Here is an 11,615-nt window from a genome sequence, read left to right as displayed (position 1 = left end):
TTATCGGATATTGATAGGTATACCAAAAATTAAATTTTAGTTTATAAAATTGACGGCTGTGAATAGTTTAACTTTAAACTTATCTACCGTCGATTTTTTAAACCAAACTTAAATTCTTTATATACAATACCTATCTATATTCGATAAAGCAAATCTTTTTGTGAAGATACACTACTACCCCGCGAGACCTATAAGATTAACGGTTCAGATTACTACTCCCTCCGTCCCTAAATAAGTGTCCGACGCGCAAAATTAAACCTTCAAAAAGATGCATTTGTTTCGTTAAAAAAAATTAATTTTTTTTCACAAAATCAATAGATAGCAATGAGTTCTAGTAGATTGTGAAAAGAGATTTAATTTTTTCATAAAAAATATGCATGTTTTGTAAAGCCTAATTTTGCGCGCCGGACACTTATTTAGAAACGGAAGAAGTACAATATATACGTACGGTGAAGCCTACAATTAGTGGTGGTGGACCTAAGGTCGATAGAACACTCTTGAAGTTTTATGTTTTTCTTAGTACTAATTTTTTCCTCAATGAAAGTCAATTGAACTTCCAATAGGGAAGACCCTCAAAGCAAGTGACAAATGAACAAGTTGCACGCTACAAAGTTGGGCAAGTGACAAACTAATGTTTGGATTATTTGGAAAATTGAGATGGCCGCATTTCAGTCCATAAAATATTTTCACTCCATTTAGATATACATTGGTCCCACTTTAGATGCTGAAACTTTCGTCTATCTAAAACAAAAAAAATCAGCTTATAGTGATTCGTAGGATTCAAGTTGCATGATGTATGATGTTTAACTGTGCACGCACTACTCTCTTCTTGGAGTGCTGGAGTTACTTTTGGTTTGTATCGGTCAGTTTTCTATAATGAGTCTCGTCAATTGTGAAAACTACCGTGATAATTGCTCATCGACATCTTACGTGTGATTCTGTGACATATGACCACCGGATCAATTTATCGTTGTATATATCATTCATTTGATTTGGTTGCATTTTTTGTCTTCATGTGTGCAATTTGTCTTTTTTCAATTGTAGTAGATACACACGATGGATTGTAATTTTCTTGAGTATTTATTTCTTGTATTGGTTGAGTTGTTTGTTGAGTTTGGTTGTCTCGTGGACTCTCACAGTTGATGTAGTGTCTCGAGTTTGTGCTTTGTACTTCATATTTGATGTAAAAAAATCACTCTTCTATCAATTGAAAAAAGAAGAAGAGAGCTTCTTACTCTCTCCCCCAAAAAAAAATTAAATTAAATAAAAATATTTGGATTCAAGTTGGCTAAATCCAGCATAATTTATTAATTGTTTTTTTAAAACGGCAAAGAAATTTTTATGAATTATAAAGATAAATCTATAGATTTTTGCTTACGTTTGTTTTCCCTATTACTCCCTCCATTCCAAATTGTTCACGCAATCTACAAAATGAGAAGTTAAAAAATAATACATTTTTTAAACCAAAATTTGGGGAAAATTACATAAATCAAAGGAACTCATGATACCTCTCTCTTTTTTGGAATTTCAATGGGATTTTTTTTTTATTTTTTTGAGATCTCGTTTTGTGATCGAAGCAAATGATTTGGCATTGAGAGAGTATTAGAGCCCGATTGGTTGGGTATTTTAGTTTTTGATTTGTAATTATTACCCTATTTTTCTCTCCACTAATTACCCATATCTCCAATCATTATTTTCATTTTTCTCTCTATCTCTCTCTAATCATTACTCTACTTTTCTCTACACTCATAACCGATAAATCCAAAATACCCAAAACGAACAAGGTCTAACTGACGAGACACCACCGCATTAACATGTTGTACAAAATACTAGTCAGAGTGTTGTGTTCCTGAACTTTCTCGACAGCGAAATTTTAATGATCTTTATGAAAGATTGTTATTAACAGGAAAATGTTCGAAAATTGATCTGCCCCTTGATAGACTGTTGACTTTATAAACTTGCCCTCTAGAAGGCGTTGAAATGATAAATGGCACAAAGTAGGCCGAAAATAATCAATTCCAACGAATTTTCCCCTTGGAAGAAAAGCCGCAGTTGGACTAGTTTTTTGAACAAACAATTGGCCAACGTTTTTCGGCAAAGAGCTAGTTCGGTTAGTTGGTGGATATCTACTCCACACAATTAATTAAAGCTCGGTTCTTAGAGTTAGACTGTAAAAAAAATAATTTTTTATGAATTTTTTGTTTCCGGCGTGGATGATCTGCATTTGACAGAACCGCTGAGGAGATTAGTTGAGGGATAATTCCTAGCGGATCCCAAATCTGTTTGTTCAGGGGAAGAGCGAAGAGAGAGAAGAACGAAGAGAGAGAGAGGGGGAGAGAGGGACACTGACGCAGAAAGAGAGAGGGAGAGATGCTAAAATTACATGAGGTTAGTAATAAATGAAAGAGAAAAGAAAAGCAATTAATTCTAATTCACGAGAAATGTGACATGAGTGGGCCGACATATGGAACAAAGAACATTAATGCGCGCGAGGGCACATTTCAAGGGGTATTCTTGAGATAACTATATGGATAGGACCTTTTTGTTTTTTTAATAGGCAAATATATGGACAGGACCTTATCAGCTATGTACTTTCTTCTAAGGGCTACGGACCACGCAGAGAGGGAGAGACGGGGAAGTAGCACCTTGACGTCCCTTTTTGGCCTTGGCCTCTTCTACCGCCGTTGTTCCATAGATGCGCTTTGTATGTATCTACTCCTTCCATTCCATAATATTTGTCCGGTCCGTAAAACGAGGACTATAAAATAATGCATTTCTTTCGAGAAAAAATTTAAATTTTTTTCATAAGTTAAAAGAACTCGTCGAGATCTAGTAAATTGTTAAATTTTTTTTCAACTTTTCTTACAAAAATAGGATTATTTTTACGTCTCCGTTTTGGGACCGGACAAATATTATGGGATGGAGGGAGTACTATCTAGTGACCGGGAGAGACGGACAAAAGAGAGAAATTGACAGCGGAAAGAGTGTTCCGTGCATGTGCGAATCGCGATAATATTGTAAAAATGCACGTCAAAGGACCTATACAGCCTTTCACATACAGAGGACGGATCTCCCAAGCCATGAACTAAGAAAATAGGACCGGCCCAGAATTCTCTCTTCTTTGGGTAATTTGTGCACTGGGACTTGCTGAGTCTGTAGTCCACCCACATTGACCGGGCCAGGAAAGAGCATCAGGGAAAGCTTCTCTCTAAAGTAACATAGATCTTGTTTTAATAGGTTTTCATTATTTCTATAAAATAATATTTTATTAAAAATTGGATGTAAAATCGTAGAGACCAAAAATTTGGGGCAAAAAGAGTATAAATGTAAGATTTCCAGCACGAGTATCTCGACGAGCTCTACAAAATCAACGACTTTGGTCGAGTCTTCGACATTTGAAGTGGGCCTCTAGAATAAGCCCGGAATCGGTTCAAAAGAAAGGAAAACATCAAAATTGAGTCCAAAGCGAGCCCGTAATCCAAACAGACCTTGAGACATTTTCCCTTCCACGTCCAGAAATTCAAACACGCCCAAATCTTCGTTCGAAGAGGAAGGAGAGAGAGAGAGAGAGAGAGAGAGAGAGAGAGAGAGAGAGAGATGTTGCAGTATCCGGCGTTCATGACACAGTACCCATGGTCGACGAGGATGATTCCGACGTCGTTTCTGCTCCCCGCTCAGTGGCCTCAGCCCCCAAGCGACGAGCTCCTCCTCGCCATGGAAGAGTCCGATTTTGAAGACAAGGTCATATACGATAAGCCTAATTCAAACTCTCTATGCGATCACTTAATTCTTCAATTACGCGCCGTTACATTGCCTAACTGTTGATGGTGTGTAAATTCTCTAATTAGATTGTTCCTTTATCGCTTCACATCCTTTAATCAAAATGGGAACCAATTAATTAGGTTATGTGACAGAATAAATTTAGGGGTGCAAACGAGCCGAGTCGTGTTCGAGCTGGGCTCGTTTACTAAATGAGCCTAAAACTTGAGCCGAGCCGTTAAGCTAATTTACTTAACAAGCTGAGTCGTGTTCGAGCTGGGCTCGTTTACTAAATGAGCCTAAAACTCGAGCCGAGCTCTTAACGAGCTGAGCTTGGCTAATTTACTTAACGAGCCTCTTTTTAAACGAGCCGGGCCTATACACACGAGCTGAGTTTTGAGTGTTAAGCTTGCTCTTTTAGTAAATGAGCCTAAAACTCGAGCCCAAGCTCGGCTCGGTTCGTTTATAGCCCTAGCTATGTTATACCTCACAAGTCTAGCAAAATTCTGTTCAATTTGAGATTGTGCCAGTCCTGAGTTTTTTTTTTTGTTGGTATTTTGAGTTGGGTTTGGATGTGGACTTGATGCTGTAGTTTCTTTATTTTGTTGTGTTTTGGTGAAAGATAACTATGCATGCCAGTATTCTGTTTTGTTGGCAGAAGAGGATAAGTTGTGATAGTGATGTTTAGCTGTTTTCATGACGTGAAGGATATGTTTTTGATCAAACAAGGAGTTTTAGAACCGCTAATTTGGCTTGGTTGTTTGGTCTAGTTAGGGTTACTGTGGTGATTCTACAGAGGGAGGTCCAAAATTCCAAATAGTTTAAACCAATACAACATCGTATTAATGTTTAATTTCAAGGAGTTTTAACATTCAGGATGCGTGTTGTGAGGGTTGTGGTTTTAATCTGGCAAGAAGTTTTAGATTTGGAGATTTGCATGGTTGTGTGGTCTAAACTGCCTAGCGGTGAATGAGCATTATGACCGTGATACTAAAATTGGTATTCATATACCGCAGAACCCAAATAATTGTCTCCATGATCAATTAGTTGACTTGAGAGTAATGAGGACTAGTGTGAGAGGGGATTGTCACCAGCCATTTAGTCACATGTGGGTTTGACTCGCCGAACATGATTTTTTTTTTTTTGATAAGTCTCGCCAAACATGATTTGTTTTGTGATTCATTGGATCTGTCAAAATGATGAATGGAAACCCAGCTCTTGAGTTTGGAGAAAGGACCAGGGACACTTCAGAGCCCATATAATTCTTCCAGGCAGTGAAGGATCTGCACCATTGGGGCATGTGGTTGTTGTGTTGGTGATCCTATTCCTATTCCCTGAGTTGGTCCCTTCAATGCAGGGTGTCGGTGATCAATATGATCATATTTTTATATGAATGAACGTGCACTAGATTTATCCCGCTTGGGTTTAGGAAAAAGGGAATCCTAGTTGTGGTTTGGTCGTTTTCCGTTGGCTCTCTTACCCTGAATGCTTGCTTGTGAGTATGGATGTGCTAGAATCTTGTCCGCACACAAAAGAACTAGCTTACTGTCGTCTTATCTTCATTATGATTACGGGAAGAGCAGAAGGTGCATTGATGGTTGACTATGGCTTTAGGTGGTGACGTGATTCATACTGTTGTCCTTACTGGGTGCTTTCTTCTAGTTGGTTCCCACACTGCTGGGCTTTTTCTATTGTATAGTGCTAGTGATTCAAGCTTATATAACCTGCAACTGTTAAATTATGCTGTTTGTATATATTTAATTCTAGTGTCAACTGTTAACAATCAGTGTTTATACTTGCATAATCTTATACATTTATACCATATTGTTGCATATACGGAGCTCTGTGTATATAACGCCAGAAGCTGTGTTCATGTATAACTAGGGTGTGCGTAACCTACATATTATGGGTATTTACATTATTTTCTTCCATTATTTTTGAAAGAAGAACCTAACAAAACTCATGGGCCGTAGCATGAATCTGCTTAGTGTTTTGAGTTGATAGATACCTATGTGTGTCTTTACCCTAAAAGATCTATAGCTATACTTTTTACTTCATGTAGCAAAAAGGATAGGCCATTTACTCCACCCTCGTATTGCAACACATGTTATGTTGTGATTGAAGCTAACCATCACTGTCTAACCACAAATAAAATGTGCTGTTGCATTGCGTTGGTTTTACATGTTTCAAATTCAAATTCCAATCATTGTAGTTGCACTATACTTCTCTAAACTTTGTTCCTATCTTATTTAATTGAGAAGATAATATGCACTTCAAGATGAGTTTATTTCAACCAAGGTAAGGGATGTGGTTATACCAATTCGTAGTCATTTTGACCTAGAAAAGCACAAAGTTTGCAGTTGATTTGGATTATAGTGGAGTGACATTTTAGCAACCCGATCATGGATGGAGCTTACTTTTTGTATGAAAAGAAACAAATGCTTCATCACTTCATGTATGCATCCTTCATTGACATTTACCAGGAGACTTGGAGGTGACAAGGGATTGAAATGTGCTTGAATTTGGGTGATGGTGATGTTAAACTTTCCTGGATTGCTATGATCTAGCATTTTCAACATATTTTCCTTGGTGTTCCTCTTAGAAACCTAGTCTGCACGGTGTTGAGAATGTATACTTTCTGGTGGTGGTTTTCTTGCCGTACTAATCATGTTGGGGAATTCTTGGTTGCAAGCAATCTATTGATTAATAATTGCACAAGTATCAATTTGGTTATCCACCCTGACTTAATTGTGTTCGGGTCACTGATGTGCATCTCCAACCATACCTTCATTTCTTCAAAATCAGTCCTCAAATCTTCAAAATCAGGAATGCAAGCTCTCCAACCATGCTTCATTTCCATTCTTCAAAATGAAAAATCAAGTTTGATCCTCTATATATACATGGAGAAATGAACACTCTCCAAATTAAATTTGCACGTCAAAATGCATATAATTTGTGATGTTGTAATTGAACTTTATAAAATTAGTACCATTAGAAATGAATTCACAATACCTGTTAGATGAGACCAATTTTTAATATATTTAGGTAATATTTAAACAAGCGAAAATCTAAATTTTGGAGATTTTTTTATTTTTTATTTTGAGTTTTGGAGAGATGAATGTTTTAGAAAAGCAGAGATTGAAATGTTTAATTGGGTTGGTGTTGATGTGAATGGTTGCGTTATTCATTCTCACTATTTGAGTGAAAAACCGCTATTTTGACCCTTCAATTTGAAGAGTTGGGTTGGAGATGCTCTTATGTGGGCCTTAATTGGGTTCACCCAACAAAAATCTGCACTCCTTATCTTCCTCTTTATACATCTAATCAATTGGTGTAGATTGATAGAGATGGATTTTGTGCCGTTCAATCTGCGTTCAAAATTTCCCATGTTTGTGTCTGCAATGTCGCTCTAAGTTGTGTATCCAGTGCTATATTTGACATACAGGTATTGGTAGCAGTAAGGGAAGTCTAGCTTGTGATTTGGTCAGATATGGGATGAATCACTTGTATCCTAATTGCTCATATAGTTATCAGAAGCATTTATAGTATTTTATCCTATTTAAAATTCTTATGGATATTATGATATGATACATGATCCTGATACACAGACACTGTTTCTACTTGTATTTCGTTCTCTGAGAATGGTGGGTTACTGACATCGGTGTAAATATTGCTTCAGTTGAATGAAATCAGAAAGACGAATAGCAACTTAATAGTGATTGGGAAAACATCCGTCGAGAATGATAAAGAAGATTATGACAATGACGCAGATGATGAAGAAGCCGACAATGCAGATGAGTCGGAAGGGGATGATTTTGAGCAGGAAACAGGTTAATTGTTTCGTGCCGCTGCTTTTGTTTGTTTGTTTTTTTTTTTTTTTTTTTAGTTTCCTTGGTACAAAACAATCAGGTTACATAGATTGAGGGATTTTGTTTATCATTCGATGCCTAATAAACATATAGAGTATGCTTTTCAGTTTGCTATCGACCCTGTGAAACCTTCTTGTTTGCTTACATATAGAGTATGCTTTTCAGTTTGCTATCGACCCTGTAAACTTGTTTTTTCGCTTAGTTTTCTGCTTGTTATTGCATGAAATTGACTCATTTTTCTAGACAAGAAGTTCTCTAAGTAAATTTAACTCTTGGAAAATACCGGTTGACCGCACGCAGGACAGATCCTTCTCTCTTAAAATCAAGAGGGGAAAATGACGGGTAAGGACATATTTTGATAATTAATATCCGTCAAGAACATTTTCAGCGTTAACAGCGGCTCGCTAGGACTTGGGTTAAAATCTCAAAAATGGATCCGCTTTTTTATTAGTTAGATGCAATGCAGGATTAGTTTTACATGAATGATGTTTTTAACTAGTTCTACAAATGAAACAATTTACCAAAATGTAGATAGAGCAGTGCAGGATTGGTCCGGTATTTTTTTTTTCCGGTATTTTTTACTACTTTTCTCAATTTTTTGTTTAGTTTCCGTTGTATGTTTTGGAATTAATCATTCGTCCCACCGAGAAGAATAACAAAAGTAAAAAAATGTGAATCAAAGTTTAAAAAAATGAATATGGAGTATAAAGCAACACCAAAAAACAAAATCACCAGCTATTTAAGGAGTAATATTTTTTTTTGTCTTTTAGTAAATTTTTTAGAAAGAATGGCGGCCTAAACCTATCGGGCACTTGTCATATGGCACCCCACTCGTAATTCTTTTTGAGATTCCGATCTTTAGCCGGAAGAATATCTTTTTTTTTTAATCCTCGATCTTGGAAAGATTGTTGTTCACAGTTCAAACCTCAAAGAGCATATTAATATAACGTGCCACGCATTATTAATTCACCCAAAATACGAATCAGAATTTCCTTCCGCTTCTTTCTTTAATTTGTTAAAGCCTCACCCCCGACTTGGACAAATTCTCCCACGTTCCTATTGTTAATTAATCTTTTGGTCTTCCTGTGCTAACTCTAACACTCCCACTAACCCCCGCTGATATGTATCGCTGTGGCAAAAAAAAAAAAAAAAGCTCAGCTCTACTCTTACCAGATCAGATGAATCCAACATAGTTGGTTGGGGTCTGCTGATGGGTCCCCCACCGATTTGATTTGATGAATTGCTGTTCTTTTTTTAATAAAAAATGCTAGGGATACATGATGGAAAAAATCAATGAAAGTGTCCATAAAACTATAATCAATAGTCCATATTCACAATGTTTACAATTTCATGAACACTTTTTATCATTTTTATGGACCGTACCAGTCTTCTTTCTAAAGACGAATGCTAGGTAAAAAAAAACTTACTCCAAAAGTACCCCGAAAAAAGCAATACATGATTGAGAGTTACTTTGATAATTGAGTCACACACATCATAGTGAATCTCAACCACTAGTTACTCTTTTCGGGATACTTTCGGAATAAATTTTCTTTGTCCCTAGCATTTTTTCTTTTTTAATGGATCCATCATTTCTAAAAGAGACCACAATATGATTAAGGTCGGCTATTGAACAAACATCCGAAGAATGAGTTTACTTATTTAATTCGACTTATTGACTTTTTCTGGATTTTTTTTTTTAGCCAACAGGGTCTAAGTAGACTTTTCAACAGAGTAGTTTTTGAGTAGTTGTATTTTTTTTGAAAATACAACTTGTCCGCTGATTTCTTTGAAGAAAATGAGCTTGACACTGAGACTTACAGCCATAAACAAAAGTTGAAGGGGTCGATCTTTAAATTTTTTCCATTCGCAGGCGAAATATATACCCTATTTGTGCATAGCAATATACTCAAATTTGTGACCTTAACCTCGCAACTGTACCCCAAACGTTCAAACCTCAAATGCATATTTTAAGGGCCCCGCGTTTTTGGTAATGAGCAATGCTACGGGTATAAAAGTGAACATATTCAGGCACAGATGCGTTCAGAATCATTTTATTTGTGAATCCCACACACATCTACGTCCAAATCCGTATACTTTTATGTATTCCCTCCGTCCCAAATTCTTTTTCCGGTCCGCAAAACGGAGTGTTAAAAATAATATAATTTTTTCAAAAAAAAATTCAATTTTTTTTCACAAATTAAAAATACTCATTGATATTGATATCTAGTAAGTTGTTGAAAAACTTTTGATTTTTTCTTGCAAAAATTATATTATTTTTAACACTCCATTTTACGGATCGGATAAAAAAAATTTGGGACGGAGGGAGTATGTCCGTAGCATTTTTGTTTGGCTATTTCCAAGATTTGTTTTCAGACGTTATTCGGGACAGTCCAAAAAATATCCTGCCGAAATTTCGGCAATTGTCAAAAAGCCAAGGAATCCTCCACGAATAAGCTTTCCCTTTGGCAACTTTCCCCACTTGACGGGCATTGATTGATTCCCACCTTCTCCTCATCTGCAAAACAAATCAACCAAACAAATCAAAAGTTAATTTGCTCAACAAATCATCAATCAAATACACATAAAGAAATCCCAGTGCTCTTCACACGCGTGCCAAAAACAAGCACAAAGTTAACGGGGGAGTGATAACGTGTGAACGGAAACCCCGTTTGGATGACCCCAACGGCACACGCACAAGGACCAACCAATAAGATAGAGGCGGCAAAAATGACCGGGACCACAAATTACGGCAGTTTCACGGAACCCTAACGGTGCAATTTGTCTCCTTCCCAAACGATGACGCGGAGAAGATAGGCACAGCCGCAAGTTCAACAAATGAATCAATTTTGGACTGAACTGAATTGACAATCACCACCACAAAAAACGTCGAAATCAAATTCAGTCCTCGAGAAATCAAAAAATCCACGATCCTAACCACACAAATTGTATGACTCGAGTTTTTTTCCGGCTCTTTTTCTGATCCCTAATTCTACTCTTTTTTCCTTGTCCATATCTTATACTACTGGTACTTTCCTATTTTCATATGTATGTATAGTTATCGTCATCGTCTTCTGGATTACTGGCAACGGTTCAAGCGAGGAGTAACATAGCCCTGTCTAGGCCTTCCTTGTTCACAGCAACGGTAAACCTGCCTAGGCATCCTTCCTTGTTCACAACAAGGCCGATACCGAACTTCACCACCACGAAAACCTAACTTCGGCGACGAATCCCTGCTACGCGGCGGCGCCGAACGGACACGGGCCACCGAGTACGACGAGAACTCGCCGCTGGAACCAGTAGAGCACAAGTCATCGACGCTCGAAACAGGAGAGATCGTTTTCAGAGATCTAATCGGAAAAAGCACGGTAGTGATCTTCACGTCCTTGTGCGTGGACGACGAGAACCGATCGTACTCGTCCATGACATTAGCGAGGTCGTCGTCACAGGTGATCGAAACCAACACGTCCAGATCTTCGCTCGGCAATTTACACTTCAAACGCATCGGGAGTCCACAGAGCTCTTCGAATTTCTCCATTAGCTCTGCAATTATAGATCAATCCAAAATTCACTTCGCTTTCTAAAAAACATTTCAAATCCCTAACGGAATCGAGAACTAAAAGGAAAAACGAAACGCGAAGACGACGAACGGACCTTTGAAAGAGACAGAACGGTCGACTGCGAGGACTCTGGTGAGGCCGCCGACGTAACGGAGCTTGCCGTCGGTGGAACGGGGGAGGATTTTTCCGCCGTAGCTGTAGAGGAACTTGACTGTTTTGGTGGAGTTGCTGTTTGAAATCAACGCTTCAGTCATGACTTTTTAGGAGAGAGAGAGAGAGGGAGAAGGTTTAAGAGAGAGAAGATGCTCGTAGACTTGAGGCACCTTCAACCAGAACGATGCGTATACGATAGGTTTATATAGACGGGTAGAGTAGGAGCGAGAGAGAAGGGGAAGGGCGTAAATGGTGGGGTGGGGCCCGTGGGGAATTT

General features: G+C 37.8%; 2 protein-coding genes across 2 annotated transcripts; one reads left to right on the top strand and one right to left on the bottom strand.

Annotated features, from left to right (window-relative positions):
• Positions 1-3,417: 3,417 nt before the first annotated feature.
• Positions 3,418-7,800, top strand: LOC131311682 (uncharacterized). Its single transcript, XM_058339224.1, has 3 exons — positions 3,418-3,552; positions 3,589-3,741; positions 7,439-7,800. The coding sequence occupies exons 2-3, from the start codon at positions 3,598-3,600 to the stop codon at positions 7,592-7,594; spliced, it is 300 nt and encodes a 99-aa protein (XP_058195207.1). The 5' UTR covers positions 3,418-3,552; positions 3,589-3,597; the 3' UTR covers positions 7,595-7,800.
• Positions 7,801-10,455: 2,655 nt separating this feature from the next.
• Positions 10,456-11,530, bottom strand: LOC131311466 (protein PAL OF QUIRKY-like). Its single transcript, XM_058338952.1, has 2 exons — positions 11,280-11,530; positions 10,456-11,168 (listed from the first exon to the last, which is right to left on the bottom strand). The coding sequence occupies exons 1-2, from the start codon at positions 11,437-11,439 to the stop codon at positions 10,705-10,707; spliced, it is 624 nt and encodes a 207-aa protein (XP_058194935.1). The 5' UTR covers positions 11,440-11,530; the 3' UTR covers positions 10,456-10,704.
• Positions 11,531-11,615: the final 85 nt, after the last annotated feature.

Source organism: Rhododendron vialii, chromosome 12a (assembly GCF_030253575.1).
Source record: "Rhododendron vialii isolate Sample 1 chromosome 12a, ASM3025357v1".
In the NCBI taxonomy this organism is placed as follows: domain Eukaryota; kingdom Viridiplantae; phylum Streptophyta; class Magnoliopsida; order Ericales; family Ericaceae; genus Rhododendron; species Rhododendron vialii.
This window is presented reverse-complemented; position numbering and strand designations above follow the sequence as displayed.

Bases quoted from the DNA above. Each gene is read 5' to 3' on its own strand.
- LOC131311466 (XM_058338952.1), bottom strand. From the start codon at position 11,439: ATGACTGAAGCGTTGATTTCAAACAGCAACTCCACCAAAACAGTCAAG. The intron at 11,169-11,279 runs GTCCGTTCGTCG...CTATAATTGCAG, and splicing joins CCGTTCTGTCTCTTTCAAAG to AGCTAATGGAGAAATTCGAA.
- LOC131311682 (XM_058339224.1), top strand. From the start codon at position 3,598: ATGTTGCAGTATCCGGCGTTCATGACACAGTACCCATGGTCGACGAGG. The intron at 3,742-7,438 runs GTCATATACGAT...ATATTGCTTCAG, and splicing joins AGTCCGATTTTGAAGACAAG to TTGAATGAAATCAGAAAGAC.